Source organism: Capra hircus, chromosome 6, assembly GCF_001704415.2.
Source record: "Capra hircus breed San Clemente chromosome 6, ASM170441v1, whole genome shotgun sequence".
Taxonomy (NCBI): Eukaryota; Metazoa; Chordata; class Mammalia; order Artiodactyla; family Bovidae; genus Capra; species Capra hircus.
This window is the reverse complement of record NC_030813.1, coordinates 72,927,825-72,949,712: the sequence shown is the minus strand read 5'-3', so window position 1 is coordinate 72,949,712 and position 21,888 is coordinate 72,927,825. Positions and strand designations below refer to the sequence as shown.

General features: G+C 42.0%; 2 protein-coding genes across 3 annotated transcripts in view; one reads left to right on the top strand and one right to left on the bottom strand.

Moving 5' to 3' along the window:
• Nucleotides 1-651, bottom strand: part of POLR2B (RNA polymerase II subunit B) — a 49,484-nt gene extending 48,833 nt beyond the window's left edge. The window contains exon 1 of the mRNA XM_005681646.3: nt 521-651. Coding sequence (XP_005681703.1) covers nt 521-539 — 19 coding nt within the window. The 5' untranslated portion in view covers nt 540-651. The remainder of the gene's footprint in view (nt 1-520) is intronic.
• Nucleotides 1,543-12,270, top strand: NOA1 (nitric oxide associated 1). 2 transcript variants are annotated; one of them, XM_018049498.1, is made up of 7 exons: nt 1,543-2,836; nt 3,741-3,905; nt 4,596-4,801; nt 7,569-7,700; nt 8,944-9,060; nt 11,561-11,681; nt 12,061-12,268. In XM_018049498.1, the coding sequence occupies exons 1-7, from the start codon at nt 1,579-1,581 to the stop codon at nt 12,150-12,152; spliced, it is 2,091 nt and encodes a 696-aa protein (XP_017904987.1). In that variant the 5' UTR covers nt 1,543-1,578; the 3' UTR covers nt 12,153-12,268. The 2 variants fall into 2 exon arrangements, with proteins under 2 accessions (XP_017904987.1, XP_017904986.1); XM_018049497.1 differs by having other exon boundaries at nt 1,548-2,836; nt 11,956-12,270.

Genomic DNA, 21,888 nt, shown 5'->3' with positions numbered 1-21,888 from the left:
ACACCCACCCACACCCACACCCACACACACACGGAGAGAAACTATATTCTTTGTCCGCGGGGTATTACCAGAACCTGCTGCCGTCTATGGGGTCGCACAGTCGGACACGACTGAAGCGATTTAGCAGCAGCAGCACCATGTTTGGCAAAGGCCGACGCTCAAAAACTATTCTAAAAATCCACTAGCTCTGGCCTTTACGTAAATTTGAAAAGGAGCTCTGCTTCAGACGAAATGAAAACAACTATACCTGTCCTATGGTTCTTCAGGCTACTTTCAATACGGGAAGGGAGTGTCAGATTCAACCAAGAGAACAAGAGTCCCCCTGACCGAGATCATAAAGGCTACGTTCCCTGAACCCTCCACCTCTCAAAATCTCGGATCCGGCCTGGGGATGTAGGGAAACGACTGTGGACGTGGTTGGGGAGGCTGGGGTGGGGGCCGTAAATCCTTCATTCGTCCAACTCCCCACGTTTCCCCCCCGTAAATGTGTCGCCGAGGAGTGCCCTGACTGGTCACCTACCCTCGTCCGCGTCGTACATCTTGGCAAACGGTTCCCGAACCCGTCAATCTAGAAATCACACACAGAAAGACGCGTAGCTGCTACCGACCACAGCAAAGTGAGGCGAAGTAATTTCCGTCTCCGGCGTTCCCAGAATACTCTGCGTCCCACACGAAGCCCCGCCCACAAAGGCTCCAGTTAAGGTCTGCGCCTGCGCGAAGGGCAAGGGTGGGGGGGGGGAAACGTGGTTAAGGGTTAGTATTGCACATGCGCGGTTTGTGAGTTGAGGTTTCCTGTTCTTGGAGTGGGAGGACCGTTGCTTACGGTCTCCGAGTTGGCTCCTGCCAATGAAGCTTTGTTTTCTAGTGTTGTTGCACAAATAATGGCACCAAAAAAAAGAAAGAAAGATTTAATAATAAAAGGTTTAATTGTCGCCGTGCTCTATTTTTTTCAGTTCCAAAGATTTTAAAACACGAAACTTTTAACAAGGATTTGTGTACATCAATTATGCGTCATATTTTTTAAATGTTTAAGAAATGTGATTTTAATGCTGTTGCACGAATGATGATACCCGAAAAAAGCCAAGATGTATTAATAAAAGGTTTTACTTGTGGCTGTAAGTCTGCGACATTCGATTTTTAATTTTCCAGTTCTAAAGACAAACACGTAGCTCCTAACAATGTGATTCCTTTAACAGCAGGTGGTGCCAGGGACAGCGCGTTAAACAAGCCTGAAAGTTGATAAACCCTCACTAACTAGCCTATTCGACCGACTAGGGCTTCCCTGGTGGCTCAAAGGTTAAAGCGTCCGCCTCCAATGCGGGAGACACGGGTTCGATCCCTGGGTCGGGAAGATCCACTGGAGAAGGAAAGGGTAACCCACTCCAGTATTCTTGCCTGGAGAATCCCATGGACGGAGAAGCCTGGTAGGCTACAGGCCACGGGGTCCCAAAGAGTCGGACACGACTGACCTACAGACTTCGCTTTCACTTTCTAATCTAAGTAGGTTTCTGGGCCACAGAGCCTTCATCGCGAGAACTCACGAGATTAGACGTGGAAGGAGGAGCTTCACGCTGACGAATGACGGCTCTCAGGTACTCCCGGCTTGTCTCTGCTGTTTTACGTTCGTCTGGGGCCACAGTGCACGAGCGAAAAGGTGGCTCCGCCCCTTTGCCCACACCGGCATTTCTCATGCTGCCCGCGCGCCTAGCTCGCAGGCTTCTCTGCGGCTTCTTGAGGGGACCCACTCCTGCTGTAGCGCGTAACGGCGTCCGGGAGACGCTCCTCGAGTGGAGATGCGCTACCGATTACTCCTCTCGACACCCAGCGGGCCTGGGACGTGGCCTTCCTCGTGGCGCGACGGCGACTGGGGGTAACCCAGGAGGGGCTGACCTGGAGGAGAGTTTTCTGTTCCCTGAGTACGTCCTGGATTCAGAGTCGGAAGCGACCCTCCAGGACCAGCTGCGGGAGCTGCAGCAGCGGCAGGAGGAGGAGAAGAGACGGATAGAGCAGCAGCGAGAGGTGAGGCGGCAGCAGAAGTTAGGCGCCGGCCGGCGGGTACACCAAGTGGTGGGGCACCCGGACCCGACGGTGCCGCCCAGCGGCCAGAACTGTTCCGGGTGCGGTGCGGAGCTGCACTGCCAGGACCCCGGCGTTCCCGGCTACCTACCCAGCGAGAAGTTTAACAGCGCGTTGGCGGAGGAAGGGGGGCTGGAGCGGACTGTTTGCCAGCGCTGCTGGCTGCTGGTGCATCACCGGCGCGCCCTGCGCCTTCAGGTGAGCCAGGGACAGTTCTTGGAGCTGGTGAGCGCCGCGCTGCGGCGGCCCGAGCCAGCTCTTGTACTGTACATGGTGGACCTACTGGATCTGCCCGACACCCTGCTGCCCCACCTGCCCGCCCTGGTGGGCCCCAAGCAACTGATCGTGCTGGGAAACAAGCTGGACCTGCTGCCCCAAGACACTCCCAACTACCGGCAGCGGCTCCGGGAGCGACTGTGGGACGAATGTATCGGCGCCGGGCTCCTGCCGCCCCGCGGTTACCGAAGAGCTCAACGTCCCAGTGGGAACCGGCCACGGGGCGGGGAGGACAATGCGAATCTTCCGTCGAAGTCCAGCACGGTTCTCAGAGACGTGCGGCTCATCAGCGCCAAGACTGGTTATGGAGTTGAGGAGTTGATTTCCGCGCTCCAGCGCTCCTGGCGCTACCGCGGCGACGTCTACCTGGTTGGCGCAACCAACGCTGGCAAGTCCACTCTTTTCAATACGCTTCTGGAGTCCGATTATTGCATCGCCAAGGGCGCTGAAGCTATCGACAGGGCCACCATCTCTCCTTGGCCTGGTGAGCGTCCCCTTCGTTTTCTGAGAAGCTGGTAGTCTGATCGTGATTCACTCTCCTAGTCATGTATTCTTCCTTAATGTCCATCAGGGGCTAGTGGGAGGCTTCCCTTTAAAAATTCTCTACCTACTTTGTTCACATTTCTCTTCCGTGGCAGCTTAGTGCTTGCAAATTCAGTATATGTTGTAGTAACTTTTCAATAGAATACTCAGTGGAGTATTCCTATGTTCAAGCCACCGTTCTAAGCACTGTAGGTGAGCCAGAGGACAAAGCAGTGTTTGCTCTCTTGAAGATTTCCCTTAGTCTTTTGTAAGTTTCTCCAGAAAGTCCTTTTACTTTGTGGAGAAAAGCCTCCTTCCATCCCTGTCTTACTCTTCGTATCTTGAGTTTACTCATGAGAATTCTGTAGTTTTAACCTATGAATAATTCACTGATGCAATATGATGTGTGGCTTCGTTGAAAATAAAAGTCAACTTTGTGGCTTCAAGAAACATCTGTAGTAATTGCAGAATGAATCCTTCTGTGACCTGTTTTTATGTAACAGTTGGCAAAATGAACTAGTTCATTTGTTCCTTTGACACCAGTGTTTAACTTTGCTTGGTAAACTGTATTCTCTGTCCTGGACTTTGGGAGACTTATATACAGAAATGCTTTTTATACTGATTAGCAGTACGCAGAAGATGGAAAGAGATCAGGTCTGTAGATTTGGCATTCAGATCCTAGTTGAGCCTGTGAGCCAGTCTTTGAGCCTATTGCCTTATCTGTAAAGTAAGAATAATTTTGTAGAGGGTTGTCATGAAAGTTAGGATTAATAACCACAGTACTCAAGATGGTACAGATCCTCTTAAATGTTTTATTCCATTTTCCTGTACAATGTTTATAACAGTGTATGTATTTGGTATTTCAGGTACTACGTTAAACCTTCTGAAGTTTCCTATTTGTAACCCAACTCCTTACAGAATGTTTCAAAGGCAAAAAAGGCTTAAAAGAGATGCAACTGAAGCAGAAGAAGATCTTAGTCAACAAGAACAAAATAAACTGAATCTCTTAAAAAAGCATGGTTATTTAGTAGGTAAGTGTCTTCTATAGGAAAACTAGAATTTTTTGCTGAGCATCTTGAAATACAGTTCTCGAGGGCTAGCCAGTGAAGAGACACTGGCGAAGAGACACTCCCTCTTTTTAGAACACAGAAACCTTTTAGAGGCAAGGCTGCTGTTTGGAAGTCCAGAATTCATTGCAATGGGAAAACTGAGATGGTAGATACTTTAAGAAATCCAGGAAAGGAAATGTGAATAACTTGCCTGGAGAATCCCAGGGACGGGGGAGCCTGGCGGGCTGCCGTCTATGGGGTCGCAGAGAGTCCGACACGACTGAAGCGACTTAGCAGCAGCAGCAGCCTATCTGGCTATTGTTAGTAGAACTATTTGCATTAAGATACCAGCCCCCTCCTTGCAGACCATGCATGTTGTTGAACTGTAACAGTTTTAAATTGGATTGTCCCCCTTTCCTTAGTATCTCTTTCCAAAGTTAATTTACAAAAAACTGATTTCCCCTCCACCTAATGTGCACAGCCAGCCACTGGCATTTCATCATTACAAGAGTCTGACTCCAGCTATATTTAGAAACAGAGCAAAAGTATCATTGTAGTCTCACTTCCTTCCAAACACCAGTTAGTCTTAGTAACTTGTTTGAAGCAAACATAAAAACTATGAGTCAAAAGCTTTAAAGGAGTGACTACTAACTTCAATATAACTTGTTCTAGGAAGGGTTGGAAGAACATTCTCATATTCAGAAGCACAGAAGGATAAAGCTGCCTTTGAATTTGATGCAGATTCATTTGCCTTTGACATGGGAAATGAACCTGTTCTGGCTGCAGATAAATCCACCAAACCAGTAGAACTGACCCCAGAAGATGTGAAAGATGCCCACTGGTTTTATGACACCCCTGGAATTACAAAAGAAAATTGTGTATGTATTTCATGTCTTCTAGAAACATTAACTTTCAAGTGCAGGAGTACTATTTTAATCAGCAAAAGAAAAAAAGGCATCCTTTCATTTTAGACTCAGTTCTGATTTATTCATCAAACTGTTTCCTTGGTGAATCTATATGCCATTTGGTAGGCGTCACTTCTGACAACCTATTTCTATCTTTGTGGTTTTTACCTTAGAGAAATATTTACAGAATCCTAGATTTTAAGGTTGGAAGAAATCATAAACATCACTGCAGTCCCAGCCACCTGTCCCATACTTGAATTCCCTCTATAACATATTCACCAAGAGGTGCACCCACCTTGACCTGAAGTAAGGAAGGACTCACCCTCAGCTAAAGCAGTGTCACTTCATGTCCCAAGGTCACCCATTTGATCTTTGACCTGCTATTTATATTTAGCTGGGCAGTCTCCCTGTACATACTTTGTACTTATTGTTCCCCAGAGGTGTATGGAATAAATGTAATGCCTCGGTCCCTTTGCCAGACATCGAAATGTTTTAAAGTATAATGTCCTTTCTTTCTTACTCTACGCTTTTCTTCTCTCTCATTAATTCATCCTGCAAACATGGGGACTGTGCTGACATAATCCTGATGATTTGTCTTCATTTCCTGGAGCTATTCTGAGAATAGGCTATGAACACAGGACACTTTCCAGCATGAGTTCTAATTTGTTTTTGTTCTTGAAAAAGTGACACAAAGTACTAAATTTCTTAAGTAGGTGCCTGATCAGATGAACCTAATTTAGAATAGGGTCAACTCATTGTTTATGTCCAATCTTTACTCCCTTAGCAATTCAGAACTTCACAGAGTAAAGAAAAAGCCAAGGAGTATAAGAATTTGCTAAGATTTAAATTAAAATCTGATTTTAAAAATTCGAGGGGGGGGGGTTCATGATTGGGAACTCATGTACACCCGTGGCGGATGCGTGTCAATGTATGGCAAAACCAGTATAGTATTGTAAAGTAAAATAAAGTAAAAATAAAAATTTTTTTAATAAAAAATAAATAAAAATTTGAAAAAGTAAAAAAAATGGCTAAAAATCTTTTGCAAACCTGTTTCTTAAAGAAAAATAAAAAGGAAAATTTTTTAAATGTAGTATCTCGGAAGATTCGAAAGAAAATAATGTAAGGGGGTGGCAAGTAGTTTTCTTCAGTATTTGTGTTTGAAAAAGCACATGTAGGAAAGAAATATTTTAACCCTTTTAGCAGAGACCCTAATACTTCCATTTCACAACAGAGTTCCTTGCTTCAGCTTAGGAAACTGGCTCCTACTACTACCAAACATCACTACTGCTTCCTAGTAATGTTCTATCACTTTAACTTTACCCACTCATATTTAACTTTTAGGCTCAATTAGGGCAATGACATGGAGAAGGCAATGGCACCCCACTCCAGTACTCTTGCCTGGAAAATCCCATGGACGGAGGAGCCTGGTAGGCTGCAGTCCATGGGGTCGCTAAGAGTCGGACACGACTGAGTGACTTCACTTTCACTTTGCACTTTCATGCACTGGAGAAGGAAATGGCACCCCACTCCAGCGTTCTTGCCTGGAGAATCCCAGGGACGGGGGAGCCTGGTGGACTGCTGCCCATGGGGTTGCACAGAGTGAGACACGGGCAATGACATGACTGAAGCGACTTAGCAGCAGCAGCAGGTCAGGGACAGCAGTCCCTTTAGTCAGGTAGACCCTCTTGTCAACTGGTCAAAAAGGCAAGAATTTGCTAACTCCTATAGCCAGCAGTGAGACCCTCAAGTTTTTAGATACAAAAGTCTCTCAGGCAGTTTGATTCTGTCAGTTTACTGATATATTTATTTAATGCCTTGAACCAGTGTTTCCCAAACTAAAGCAAGGAACTCTGTTGTAAAATGGAAGTATGAGGGTATTTGCTAAAAGGGTTAAAGTAATTCCCTCCTGCCAGGGGCTTTAAATGTGCTTTTTAAACACAAGTACTGAAGAAAACTACTTGCCACCTCCTTACGTATTTTCTTTCAAGTCTCCCTAGATATTACATTTTTTTAAATTTTCTTCTTACTTTTCTTTAAGAGACAAGTTCACAAAAAGCCATTTTTTTACTTTCTTGAATTTTTTAGTCAGATTTTTATTTTAGTCTCACCAGAATCTTGTACTTCCTGGCTTTTCTTTTCCATTTTCTCTAGTCTACTTAGGAATCTTCATCCTCAGAAATCACAGGATCCATACCTTTGTGGGGTTTTTTTTTTTTTTTGCTGAATATTTGTAGGAAATAAGGAAAGTGAATACTGGAATTTAGAAAAGGTTATTCAAGCTTTTTACTTGAGCCTAGAATGGGGTCATCACTCTCATTTAATGCATACATAGCTGCCACGAGGACAAAACATAGCATATTACCTTAGCATTACCTGAGAATTGCTGCTCCCTAGAAGCCTTGACAAGGGAACATATTTTTCTATCCTGGGACTGAATCATCAATGTGTTCAGATCACACCAAATTTGACAGAATTCAGAGGATGCTGTTGTTTCATACACCTGTATACTGCCATTACTTAAGATTAAGTTGTGAAACAAGAGTAGAGCCAACTATAAATTGATTCCATGAAACAGAAAGAAGCTATGAATTTTACGTGCAGCAAATTCTGGAAGACATACTTTGATGTATTGTGAAGCCTAGAATATATAATCATAACTTGTTATCTTATGGGTAAAGCATGATATAGCATATGTTCATTGAAAGTAGTTCTCAAAAAAAATCTGCACTTTGCTTTACAGATTTTAAGTCTTCTAACAGAAAAAGAAGTAAATACTGTATTGCCAACACATTCCATTATTCCAAGAACTTTTATGCTAAAACCAGGAATGGTTCTATTTTTGGGTGCCTTAGGCCGCATAGATTTTCTGAAGGTAAGGAAAGTCTGTACCATTGAAAAATGACTTTATTTTGGGGATTTACTTTAAGCAAGCAGATATTATCAAGACTAGCAAAATGCTGATAACTAAGTCATGACTGTGCTGGGGTTGAGATCCTTTAAGTGTGTGTTTTAAAATGTCTGTAATAGAAACCTGGGATAATGAAATGGTGGGAAAAAGTAATAGGTCTTAAAAAAAATTATCTTCACAAAACAGCTGAATGTCCCATACAGCTTGACATTAAAAGGTAGTTTCCCTTTTCTGTGGAAATCAGAGGGCATACGTTTAAGGGCAGGGTTAATATGGCATTAAATTAATTCCACACTCTATATCCGATGACACGTATACTTTTATACATGTATTTTTTTGGTTTGGTATTCATTTACATAGCATCATTTAGAGACTTTAGAGCATCTATAGAACTGCTCCCCATTTTTGCCAAAGTGAGCAGAAAAATGGAAAATGAAAGAAGGATATGTCCAACAACACTCAGTGCAACCTGTGGGCCATTGCCTTAGCACACATCTTGGATTTCTGTTTGTTCATACTTTGTTGAAAAGTTGGCCTTCAGTTCAGTTCAGTTCAGTTCAGTTCAGTCACTCAGTCATGTCCGACTCTTTGCGACCCCATGAATCGCAGTACGCCAGGCCTCCCTGTTCATCACCATCTCCCAGAGTTCACTCAGACTCAGATCCATCGAGTCCCTGATGCCATCCAGCCATCTCATCCTCGGTTGTCCCCTTCTCCTGCCCCCAATCCCTCCCAGCATCAGAGTTTTTTCCAATGAGTCAACTCTTCTCACACTTTAAACCTTACCTACATTTTTAGAGATCATACAATGTTAACTTTTTTTTTTTCAATGTTAACATTTTAAACCAAACTTTATACAGGGACAATTAAAGCAGATGGTATTTTCATTTGTTTTTCATAAAAATAGACATTTAAGTATCCACGAAGTACATATAAGGTATCATAGGTTTATTTACATGGGTGTAAGTGCATGGCTTCTGCCATGCTTTTCCTACCTTCCCTCTTTTTTTTTTTTTTGGCCACACCACATAGTTTGCAGGACCTTGGTTCCCCAAATAGAGCTTGAACCCAGGGCCACTGCAGTAGAATCACACAGCACTCAGGAATGGACTGCCAGGGAATTCCCCAGATTTTATAAATGTACCTTGTAATGTGCTGGTTTTCCGAGTTTTCATTGTACAGATAAGTTCTTTCTTCCTTTCTTAAGGGAAATCAGTCAGCTTGGTTTACAGTTGTGGCTTCCAACTTCCTTCCTGTTCACATTACTTCGTTGGACAAGGCGGATACTATATATCAGAAGCACGCAGGTCATACGCTACTGAAGGTGAGCCAACATCATTTGATGGTTGACTAGTTATGTTAATACACCCTGGTAGTCCCACAGCCCTGATAAAAAGCCTTTGTTGGACAGAACCATCTTTGTTACACCATCAGCTAGCTCTCCCTGACCCTGTTCACCTTGAGGATTTTGGCTATAAAGTGAGACGGGCTCTGATAAGAAAAGGGATGTTGGATTAGACTGACCCCAGGATACTGACAGAGCTGGGTTTTCTCTGGGTGACACTGTCCAGTATGGTAGCCACATGTGGCTATTTCAATAAGTTAATTAAAATTAAATAAACTTTAAAATTTAGTTCTTTACTTGCACTAGCCACTTTTCAACTGCCCAGTGGTCACATCATTTCAAAAAGTTGCACTGGATAATATGAGTGAGGAGACATTGGATTTTCTAACAATTGGGTGATGCTACTGGCATGTAGTGGGTGGAGGCCAGAGATCATGCTAAACAGAATGCATGCACAGGAAAGCCCCTCACAACAGGGAATTATCTGGTCCACATGTGAGTAGTGCTGAGCTTAGAAGCCCTTGTCTGGGTAGAAAAGCTCTCCTCCCAGGTTCTTAATCACAGACACTTAGAGACTATCGTACGTCTTCTCTCCTGCTTGCTTGATCCTTCCTTTGACCTGTTAAGCAGTATGTGAAAATTTCTCTGATCTTTCAGAAACAAAACAAAACTCAGTGCCCCACTCCTTCCTCTTCTTTACAATCAAGCTGATTCCTGCTCCTCACCTCCCATCCTCTGCAGTCCCTGCTGTGCCCTTTCTTTGCCACTGAAATTGTTCCGTGTTCACCGGAGACTGGGGCCTGTTTACAGCTCTTTAACCAGACCTGTGTACACACTGTTGGCTAGCCTGTAGTGTATGATGGTTAAGATCACTGGAGCTAGGCTGGGTTCAGATCCTACTCTGCTCCACCACTTAGTGAAGCTGTGTGACTTTAGGCAAGTTTCCTTTACTTCTGTCTGTCGTGACCACACCATGAGGTTGTGAAGATCCAGTGCCAGGACACCGCTGTCACTGCTGTGTGTTTGTGGTGATGAGGAGGGGGTTGGGACATAGCTCCTGCAAAAATACCAGGTGCATCCAATGTGATTTACATTAATGAATGTTCATACAACGAAAAATAAGTCAAAACGCACACCTGCCCTTCAACCAGAATAAGACCAACCTGACTTGAGAAATAAATGCTTCTTTCTCTCTGGACTGAAAAAGCCAGAGTGAAATTAAGACTCCACTGAAATAACGGGCCTAAAGTTGACGCTCCAGACACATGTAGGATTTGAGGGGAGGGCTCTACCTTCGTGTATCTGTGTAGTCTTCAGGGTGGACTCACTGATACTTCTCAAAGCAACACCCAGGCTTCTCTCCCCTCATCATACAGACAGTTTCTTGGGCCGCTCTGTGCCTCTGTCTTGCCTTCTGGTTTTCATTCATCTCCCAAGTCAAAGTTAGTCCTGCCTCCTAATCATCACTGAGACCAGCCTCACAGTCCAAACTGTAGCCTGCTTTCTGAGATTATGAGGTATAATCTAGATTCCAGTTTTATTGTCTCCTCCCACCCCCACCCCACTACAGCTGTAGTTCTCAACCAGGCTTGACTCTTACCTCAAGACAACATTTGGCAAAGCCTGGAGACTGTTTTGTTTTCACAACCTGATGGACACTGGGTAGAGGCTGCTAAAAATTGTGCAATGCACAAGACAGCCTCCTCCAACAAAAAATTATTTGGCTCAAAAGGTCAATAGTGCTGAGGTTGACAAATCCTACAGTATACAGGTTTTACCAAAATATAAAGCAGCTCCCAATATACTTTTCCATTCTTTTTTCTTTCCTGCTTATAATTCCTTGTTAGTTCCACATTACTGAGAAGTCGAAACTGAAAGCCTCGTCACTAATACACACACATAACACACTCTGCACAGTTAAACTACAATTCTCTAAACTCATCATCCTTTTTCCAATTTTTGTGTCTGTACGTTACTCAGAATACCTTTCAACACTGAGTAACTAATCTCTTTTTCAAAATTCCGCTTATTAATGGTTTTACTTGACCAAGCCACATTCATTATTCCTTTCACAACCACAGTACTTAATAGATTGCCTCTCATTACATTTCTTACCTTTTGTTTACTTGCTATTTCCACCTTCTGATCTCCTTGGGAGCAGGGACCATACTGTAACGTCTATGTTTGTGTTCTTAGTGATAAACAGAGAAATCCGTTAATAAATAGGTAAATTATTATCCACTTATTTCCAATACATGGAAACACCTGTAAAGATAGAGCTGATATTAACCATTATCCATGTACCCTTGATTTCTAATGAGGCAGGGATTAACCTGTGTGTCCAGACAGGCCTGTAATAGTTTAATTGTTTTATTTTTGATACCTGTACGGTATTATCTTATCACTGCCTTACTTAATTTTAAAGTTATCAGGGGTTTCATTTGAATTTCCAAATAACTTTATCTTCTCCCAATGGAAGGTACCAATGGGTGGAGAAGAAAGAATGGCAGGATTTCCTCCTCTTATTGCTGAAGACATCACATTAGATGAAGGACTTGGGGAATCTGAAGCAGTGGCTGACATCAAGTTCTCCTCTGCAGGTAATTTTACACCAAGCACAAGAGTTTATCATATTTTTATACAGATCTGCCTTAACTGACATAAGCCAAACATTTTAAGAAATACATGCTAGATCATCCATAAGATGCAACCTGCTCTGAAAATGAATCTCTGCATTTTCACAAACGCATGGATGCTTTTTAAAAAAGAGTGAGGCAGCAGTAGCCTCCCTTGGGTCTCCATCTGGAGCTGTGTTTGGTGTTTTTAATAGGATGGTTGCTAACACCGTCTGTGTTTTTTCATGTGGCCGCATAGGTTGGGTAGCAGTAACACCGCAGTTTAAGGACACACTGACCCTCCGAGGCTATACACCTCAAGGAACAGTTCTGACAGTCCGGCACCCTCTCTTGCCACATATAGTTAACATCAAAGGAAAGCGCATCAAGGGAAGTGTGGCGTATAAAACCAAAAGGCCTCCTGCTCTTGTGTACAACCTGAAGAAGAAAAGATAGATACGTGAAGCTGACCTGTTCACATTGAAGATGAACTATATAGAACATTCTGTGTGCATTACACCGCATTTTATTAAATACTGCTATAATAAAGCCCCCTCATCCTCTTTAAACTACCAAGGACCATGCCTCTTTTTAATGAATTGAGTTTGTAAACACGTTATTTTTTTTAGTAGAGTACATACATGTGTGTATCTGTGATTCAAACATACCTATACCTAAAAGAGAGTTCTGCTAGTTTTTGTTATTGAGACCAGATGGCACTTCTCATTTAGAATCTAGTTGAAAGAGCAGCTTAGCAGTTGGCTTGAGAGAAAATGGCAGAAAGTTTTCTCTAAAATATGCTGGCTTAAATGAGAGAGGTGAGTAAGCGGCTGCACTTCATGTAGTCAGCCAAGTACCCAACTGGGGAACACACCATGGCTTCCATCTCTGGGTCTAAGGTGGTTGCTCAAGTTGTCATCCTTTCACAGCAATGGGAAGAAGAGAAGAGAGTGAAGAGCATGCAGCTACCATACTGAAATGAAGGGAAGAGCTGGAAGTTGCCCACATCACAGTGTCCAGTGGTCAGTGTTTCCATGGCCACACCCTGCCATGAGGAAGCTGGAGGATGTAAACGGAAATGTGGAGTCAGATTTTTATTACTTAGGGGAAGCAGCAGTGAAAGAAATCTGGAAAACAAGTAGAAATTTCCCTTACATAATCTAAAAGTGCCTGAAAATCTTAGAAAAGGATTTATGTTATATCCTTTTGGAATCTGAGATCTATTCTGCAAGATCAGAGCACTTCAACTATTTTATCAACATTTGTCTGTAAACACTGTACATAAAACATTATACCAGTCAGAAGTCTTTACCTTCAAGTATTCCTTGTTGAGTGAGTGGCCCTATAGCTGTGGACAATGAATTGGCAAGTCAAGTCCCAGGTCCCATGATGAGATGAATGCTGTGAAGTTAATTGGCCTGAAACAGATCGCTGAACTTCCTGTAGACTTAGGGTTAGCATTAACTTTTTAATAGTCCTGTATTCTCTGACAACATATACACTCGAGCCCCCTCTCCCCCACTAAGTAGGTCATTATAGGATAAATGGTCAGTATTTTAAAATGCAACTTGTAGGGCTTTTTGGTAGCTCAGTGATAAAGAATCTGCCTGCCAATGCGAGACACGGGTTCAATCCCTGATCCGGGAAGATCCCACGTGCTGTGGAGCAACTAATTCTGTGTGCCTCAACTACTGAGCCTGTGCTCTAGAGACACTGTGCAGCAACTACTGAAGCCCACACACCCTAGAGTCCGTGTTCCATAAGAAACGCCACCACAGTGAGACACCCATGCACTGCAACTAGAGAGTAGGCCCTGCTACCCACAACTAGAGAAAAGCCAGCTTCACCAACAAAGACCCAGCCCAGCCAAAAATAATTTCAAAAACTACCTGTAAAAACCATAGGTCTCACTTTCATTATGTTTCAAAGTGAATACTATTGGCATCTTGGGCAAAGTGCTTCTATATGTGTATCCTTCATCCCCAAATACCAAATGCCACTAGCAGCACCCCTGCCCCATTCCTCACTGTGACAATGGAGAACCCTGACGTTTCTAGACCCACCCTCTAGAGGGCGGTAGCTCCCCAAGTTAAGAAAATGGTAGCCGATTTCTAGTTTATTTTGGAGAAAATGAAATACTGTAAATTTCGTAACTTAAAACTGTGACCATTGTATTTGTGTATTGTTTGCAGTTTGGAGCTTAGGCCTGAAATCTTTAGATTAAAAAGAATAAAATATGGTAAACCTGCATTTATGGAAAAATATAGAACCCAAAAACTGATGATGCATTTACCCTGAAAAGTTATGTATTCTAGAAAGCTGAATATTTCTCCCTCATCTTTTCTTTAGGCTTTCAGACATCTCAACTAGCAGAGATTCCATTTTTAAACGTTCAGAGTTAATACTCAGGTTTCTCTTACCTTTAAAATTCAACGGTTATATTTTCACTAAGGCATATCTAAAAATGTTCCAAGGTACTTTGCTAGCAGTTTTAAACAGTGCAATTTACTAAGTTTCGGTTTCCCTGGTTTTAATCTCTTTGGGTCTTCATTTTCTCATCTATAAAATGAGGGAACTACACTATATATTTCTCAGTCCTAACTTTATAGGATTCTCAGCAAAAACAGGCAGGGAAGCCAAGAAAGGGTGGTTACAAGACCTCAGATGAAAAAAGCCCTCTGAGCATAGACAGTAGAGACTGGTGCTAGGTTTTGTTATTAATTTACCTCACATTCTGCCGACCTAGTGCAGCCCAGATCACTGCTGGTCTATCCAACTGATCCACAGTGGATTTGCTATTAATAAAGTTCTCTTACTGTGTTGGTTTCTGAGTATGTCAGTTTACTAATACTTCTTAATCCACTGGTCTCAGTATGAAGAGTACCCTTCCAGCATTAATCATTTATACCATGGCAGCATACAGGAAATCAGGAAAGAGAAGTTAACGGCAAGGTGTCAGAACAGCCTCTCATGTCCACAGAATAGGGGTTGAAGTTCCATCTTTTTTTCTCCCCTTTTAAAATAGCATTTTCTTCAAAGTTCAGTGAAGTTTAATGTATTTTCTATTTCTAATCACCATAAACAGCAAGTTCTACCAATCATTGGGGCTTTGTGTAGTTCCCCAGTGTCTAATTTGTCTCTCTCTCTTGCAACACTTGCCATGACAACGGAGAAGAGAACAGACGCAATCCCATGTGCTTGTGCTTCTTGATCCCTCTCTGCAAAATGGAAATCAAGGCTGGTTTCCTGCAGATGACTAACTTGGAGCTCCAGGGATGCCAGACATGGCAGACCTCTTATTGCCTCACGCTCCAGCTGAGGCGAGCTGTTTTGTAGACAGCCTCTGATCATTCACCCTGGCTTCCCTCCCACCTGGCTGTGTCTTGTGGAGCAACAGAATCATTTCCATTCTTTCTCAGACTGCTCCATTTTCTCTTGGCTCCTCTCCTCCTCCCCGAGGGATTGTTTTCTCTCAAATGTCAGAGTAATGCTTAAACAAGAAAAACAAGACTTCAGACTCATGTGAATCCAACAGATAGCACCTCTGCCTGCTCTTAATCTTTGTCCTGTTGTCTGTCTCACTGATGCCCTGTAGTGGGTGGGAATGGCTTAAGATTAATTTACCATCATGTATGAATGATGCTTCACTTTTCCCCATCATGTCAAAGACCATAGGTATTCTCTCATTTAGTACAAGAGTTTCATGATCTGAAAATTCCTAAGTTCTAGAGTTTTAGAGCAAATACCTAACTACGGCTTGGAGCTTCAGGTTCCTGTTTTTCAGAAGCTTCCTTTTGTTTCTCATATAATTCTCAGAATTTGCCTTCTGAGTAATAAACCTAGTGGAAAGATTTCTTTGGTCTTAATATTCTCACTGGTAGGTACAATAGGTATGATGCTTAATCACGGACACTGAGTACCTCTGGCCAGGAGCATTGGTAGATCTGAGAAAACTGAGGCCACAGAAAGACACATTATCTGTTTCTTAATGTGGAGTAGAGACCACATTATCAGAGGATTTTGGACATGTGAGACAGCCAAAGTTCCTTTCTAACTTTTCACTAAGTCTCCAGAAAATAGCTGTATGGATTCAATGTATGAATGAATTAGGAGAACAAAGGGACTTTTCTGAGGGGTTGATTTTTCCTTCTCTGAAAAATGGAAAGCTGACTTAGCATTGACACTTTTCTAGGGTTTCTTCCGGTCCTGCCTAAAGGCAGTAGTATATGAGAGTATTCATTGCTGCTATGATCATATGATGACTTCCCAGGTGCTGCTAGTGGTAAAGAACCCACCTGCTAAAGGAGGAGACATATGAGACTCAGGTTTGATCCCTTTGTTGGGAAGATCCCCTGGAAGAGGGAATGGCAACCCACTCCAGTATTCTTGCCTGGAGAATCCCATGGACAGAGGAGCCTGGAGGGCTATGGCCCATTAGGTCGCAGTCAGACACTACTGTAGGAACTGAGCACACATGCGGCCCTTATTTAGGACAGTGAGCCAGGCACAGTTTTAGGTATTTTATATATATATATCTTAACTGAGTCCTTAGAACAACCCCATGCAGGAGGTATATACTACTATTATCTGTATTTAGAGATGGAACTGAGGCAAAAGTAACTAGCCAGGGTCACATAACTAATGAGATGTGATTCAAAATTCAAACACAAGCTTCCAGCACCTTTATACAGTGAAACTTTTTCCCTTTCAACGTAGTTCTATGGATTTTCATACATACATGCATGTGTGCTAAGTCACTTCAGTCACGTCTGAATCTTTGTGACCCTACGGACTGTAGCCCACCAAGCTCCTCTGTCCATGGGATTCTCTAGGCAAGAATACTGGAGTGGTTTGCCATGCCCTTCACCAGGGGATCTTCCCAACCAGGGATCAAAACAGAGTCTCTTACATCTCCAGCACTGGCAGGCAGGTTCTTTACCACTAGCACCATCTAAGAAAATCAACCCACTTGAAGACCTCAAAGGTAATGACAATTTCCTTGGAAACCCTGTGTTACAGACACTTCCGAGATTCATTTTAATCCTCCCATATAAAATTCCAGTCTGAGAAGAATATTCCTCCAAAATACACACACACACACACATTTTAATTAAAAAAAAAAAAAAAGAATATTCTTCATAGGTAGGGGGTGTATGTGTGTTGGGCTATACCCTTACCCAAATCTATACAAGTGTTCTTCTGTGATTTCTATGCTGTCTTACCGTATCAGGTAGTTTTAAATGAAAAGTGCTTTCAGGGAACTAAGATAAACCATATTGGGGAAGAATATGAAAAATGTGTGTGTATGTATAACATACACATTATATGTGTGTATTTGGAAATAGCCCAAGCCTGGGAGGAGGGCAGAATCAGGTTTTCAAGAAAACCTCTTAGTAACCTGAACAAAGCGAGAAAAGGGCACAAATATGTGGGAAGAGCTAAAGCATTCTAGGGTTTTCAAATCAAAGTGAGAGAGTTAGGAAGGAGGGGTTGGAAAAGGGAACACCTCATACAGGGGTGTATCTATATATATAGATATAACTGAATCACTTGTACAGTAGAAGTTAACATACTGTAAATCAACTGTACTTCAATAAATTTTTAAAAAATTGAAAGTACTTTCACGGCTGGCTAAAAATCTTTACACATTGCTAGTGATCTTTGCCAAGTACCATAGACAGATCATAGCATAAAAGGAGATCCTAACCCACTATTCTGATTAATAGGAAATAGCATACACAGGAAATTTGGAATGCAAACATCCAAAGAATTATACCATAGGAAGGACAGCTCAGTGGTTCTTCTGCCCACTGGGGACATGCATTTGCAGACCTCACTCCATGTCAGGAACTTCAGCTGGGATGGCTGTAACAGCTGAGAAACCTGGGTCTTTTCCTAGGGATCACTCTCGCTACCTAGGATCTCATCCTCAAGTAGGCCAGTTCTGGCTCATTCACAGGTGATGGTGTTCAAAAAGCATGAGCAGAAGCTGCAAGGCCTCTGGAGGCTGAAGCTCCCAAATCGCTCAACGTCACTCTGCTGTATTCTACTGGTCAAAGCAAGTTGCAGTGGCAGCAGAAACTCAAGCTGACTGGAAGGGCTGCCAAAAATCTGTGGCTACTTTCATCCACCACACAGTTTCAGTATGTTCATCACCCTGAGGCAAATGCAGTACAACATGCTGTATGTTCTGACCTATATGAAGAGAACCCACTGTAAATTAATCAAACAAGAAATTTGATGATGGGACTTCCTGGTGGTCCAGTGGTTAAGAATCTGCGTTGCGATGCAGGGGAAATGGGTTCGATCCCTGGTGGGGAACCAAGATCCCACATGCCACAGGGCAATTGACCCTATGCACCACAATGAAGATCCTGTGTGCTGCAACTCTGACCAGATGCAGCCAAATAAATAAATGAATATGAAAGAAAATTGATGCTGACTTAAATTTACCTCAGGAGTCAGATACACAGAATAGTTACGTGATTGAAAAAAGGAGAGAACACAGGTTGCATGATTTTGATTTCATCATAAATCTTTTAGAAGTTTTTAAAGAAAAGTGTGCACTATTACTTCTGTAAATTTAAAATGCAAATGTAGGCTATCTCCTCTGCCTTACCATATCAATGCTGAATGCTACATGAACATGTTATCCATCATTGTTATTTTAAGCCACAGTAAATTAAACATCCCAAATATATACATCTTCTGTTAAAAAATCAAGAGGACAGACTTGATCACTATTAGCCAAGTCTGAAGTAAGTTCTATTTTAAGGACACAAATATAACCATAACTTGTAAGATTATAAGGTATTATGGGTTCTTTGAATCACTAATTTCACATGCCCATCCACTCTCAAGGTATTTCCAAACTATCAACCAGTTTTGGCAATAATTAATTTGATAAAACCAGATATATCCATACGATAAAACACTGTACAACAGAATGAAAACAGTCCTAAATACTAGTGCTCTCCAAATTCTACTCACTGCAGAATAATCCCAGTTATGTAAACAGCCCAGAAATCAAACATTTCAATATGCATACACATATGGAGGTAGAGTTAATATTAACTATTAACAGTAATTAATTCTGCAGAAGAAACAAATGAGACAAAGAGGATTAGTAGGAAGACAGCTAGTCAAGATAGATTTTAACTTGTTATGAGTTTGCTGTTGTACCTGCATTATGTGATCTTTAAAAAGTAATTAGAGCACACAGAAGGAGAAGGCAATGGCACCCCACTCCAGTACTCTTGCCTGGAAAATCCCATGGATGGAGGAACCTGGAAGTCTGCAGTCCATGGGGTCGCTAAGAGTCAGGCACGACTGAGCGACTTCACTTTCATGCATTGGAGAAGGAAATGGCAACCCACTCCAGTGTTCTTGCCTGGAGAATCCCAGGGACAGAGGAGCCGAGTGGGCTGCCGTCTACGGGGTCGCACAGAGTCAGACATGACTGAAGCGACTTAGCAACAGCGGCAGCAGCAGAGCACACAGAAAAAGAAATCAAAGGTGCAGTAAATTTCAAAATCAACGTAAGAATTAGGATACTGGTCTCTAAAATTGCCCCTTCTGCTGGTAGAATCCTGACCACCAGTAAGTTTCCACAATTTCATCCTTAAGACACTCTTTCAAGCTTTCATAAATTTTATAGTAGTTATAAGCAAGGAGAAATGTGATATATGAGTTTAAATTGTTCAGTGTAATAGTCTCACTCTTAAGAATCTCATTTAGAGAGCCTGAAAGGGTATCCCCTCTCCCCTTTCCACTGTATGAATGGGGGTAAAGTGCCATTTACCACAGGAAACAAGACCCTGAGTCTATGGGTAAAAGGGAAAGGAAGCTCTTATTGATAAAGAATATCAGTTACCATGAAAGATATAATTGACTCAAGCAAGAACCAAGAGATGAGAAAATCACTAGCTCTGTTGAAGGATTAAGATAATTTCACTATATCATCCCATGGAATATTAATTACAAAGGGAAATAAATAATGTCAGTGGAGAAATCTAGTAGACAACATGTTAACCAAACAATAAAAGTTAACACAACCAATAACAGGATCATGTGCCTTCTGATGTAATATACTGATGTAATGTACCAGTACTGACTATTCCTGCCAAGACACATAACCTGAACTGAAGCATGAGAAAATAATTATGATACTATAATTCAAATTAAGAAACATTCTTTAAACAATTTCAAATTCTTCATGTTGTGAAGCACAAATGCTAAGGAGTTGTTCCAAACTAAAAGATATGTGACAACCAAATACAACAAGGAATTAGGAGCAGGGAGATATGTAAAATTATTAAGATATTTGGCACAATCTGAACTTAAGACTATACAGACTACACCAATCTTTAAAATCATGAATTTAATTATTACAGGATGGTTGTTTGTTGTATAAGAGAGTGCTCTTAAATACAAACAAATATTCAGAGATGAAGAGGTATGCTTTCCACTTAATTTCTGGGCTTCCACCACAAAATATACATAATGTGCAGAAACAAACATTGAGTGGTGGATCCCAAATAAGGGGTACCCAAGATTTCAGGGTACCATTCCCACAACTTCTCGGTAAAATTAAGCATTTAAAGTCACTTTCTCAAGACTTGCTATTTTCTGCTACCTGAGTGAACTCTCTCCTTGCCTTGTTAATGTGTTCAGACAATACTCAGTCTATGAAACAATATTTATCTATCAAAAATTTTAAATTACAGTAAAATGACCACTGTATATGAATTGGTTGAAATCAAGGAGAACACACCCACAGAAAAATATCACACACACAACACACCTGTAGCCCTGGGTAATCAACAACTATCTGCCCTTCCAAGGGCCAGATACTGTTTTAGGTACCTGGGTAAAGCAGTGAGAACAAAATCATTCTGACTCTAGGAGCAATTATATCATTTGACACAAAAGCCCACATACTATTTTAACATTAAAAGCTACTATAAAAGACATGCAAGAGAGGCAGGTGGATTATACACCTTAATTGTGCCAAATAGAGGAAGCACTTTTATATATTTAAGGATACTTACTTGCTTTGTTATTAGTGGAAAAAGGTCTTAATACTAAAATGACGTCAAGCACTTAATACTAAAATTACATGTCAAATTACATGTTGTCCCCTTCTCCTGCCTTCAGTCTTTCCCAGCATCAGGGTCTTTTCAAACGAGTCAGTTCTTCCCATCAGGTGGCCAAAGGATTGGAGTTTCAGCTTCAACATCAGTCCTTCCAATGAATATTCAGGACTGATTTCCTTTAGGATGGACTGGTTTGATCGCCTTGCAGTCCAAGGGACTCTCAAGAGTCTTCTCCAACACCACACTTCCAAAGCATCAATTCTTCAGTGCTCAGCCTTCTTTTTCCAACTCTCACATCCACACATGACTACTGGAAAAATCATAGCTTTGACTATATGGACCTGTCAGCAAAGTAATGTCTCTGCTTTTTTAATACGCTGTCTAGGTTTGTCATAGCTTTTCTTCCAAGGAGCAAGCGTCATTTAATTTCATTGCTGTAGTCACAGTCTGCAGTGACTTTGGAGCCCAAGAAAATAAAGTCTGTCGTGTTTCCATTGTTTCCCCATCTATTTGCCATGAAGTGATGGGACCAGATGCCATGATCTAAAGTTTTTTGAATGCTGAATTTTAAGCCAGCTTTTTCACTCTCCTCTTTCACCTTCATCAGGAGGCTCTTTAGTTCCTCTTCACTTGCTGCCATTAGGATGGTGTCATCTGCATATCTGAGGCTGCTGCTATATCTCCCAGCAATCTTGATTCCAGCTTGTGCTTCATCCAGCCCAGCATTCTGCCTATCAAGTTAATAAATAGGGTGATAATATACAGCCTTGACGTACTCCTTTCCCAAATTGGAACCCATCTATTGTTTCATGTCCAGTTCTAACTGTTGCTTCTTGACCTGCATACAGGTTTCACAGGATGCAGGTAAGGTGGTCTGTATTTCCATCTGTTGAAGAATTTTCCACTGTTTGTTGTGATCCACAGAGTCAAAGGCTTTAGCATAATCAATGAAGCAGATGTTTTTCTATGATCCAACGGATGTTGGCAATTTCATCTCTGGTTCCTCTGACTTTTCTAAATCCAGCCTGAACATCTGGGAGTTCTTCATTCACATACTGTTGAAGCCTAGCTTGGAGAATTCTGAGCATTATTTTGCT

Bases quoted from the DNA above. Each gene is read 5' to 3' on its own strand.
- NOA1 (XM_018049497.1), top strand. From the start codon at position 1,579: ATGACGGCTCTCAGGTACTCCCGGCTTGTCTCTGCTGTTTTACGTTCG. The intron at 2,837-3,740 runs GTGAGCGTCCCC...TTGGTATTTCAG, and splicing joins CACCATCTCTCCTTGGCCTG to GTACTACGTTAAACCTTCTG. The intron at 7,701-8,943 runs GTAAGGAAAGTC...TCCTTTCTTAAG, and splicing joins GCCGCATAGATTTTCTGAAG to GGAAATCAGTCAGCTTGGTT.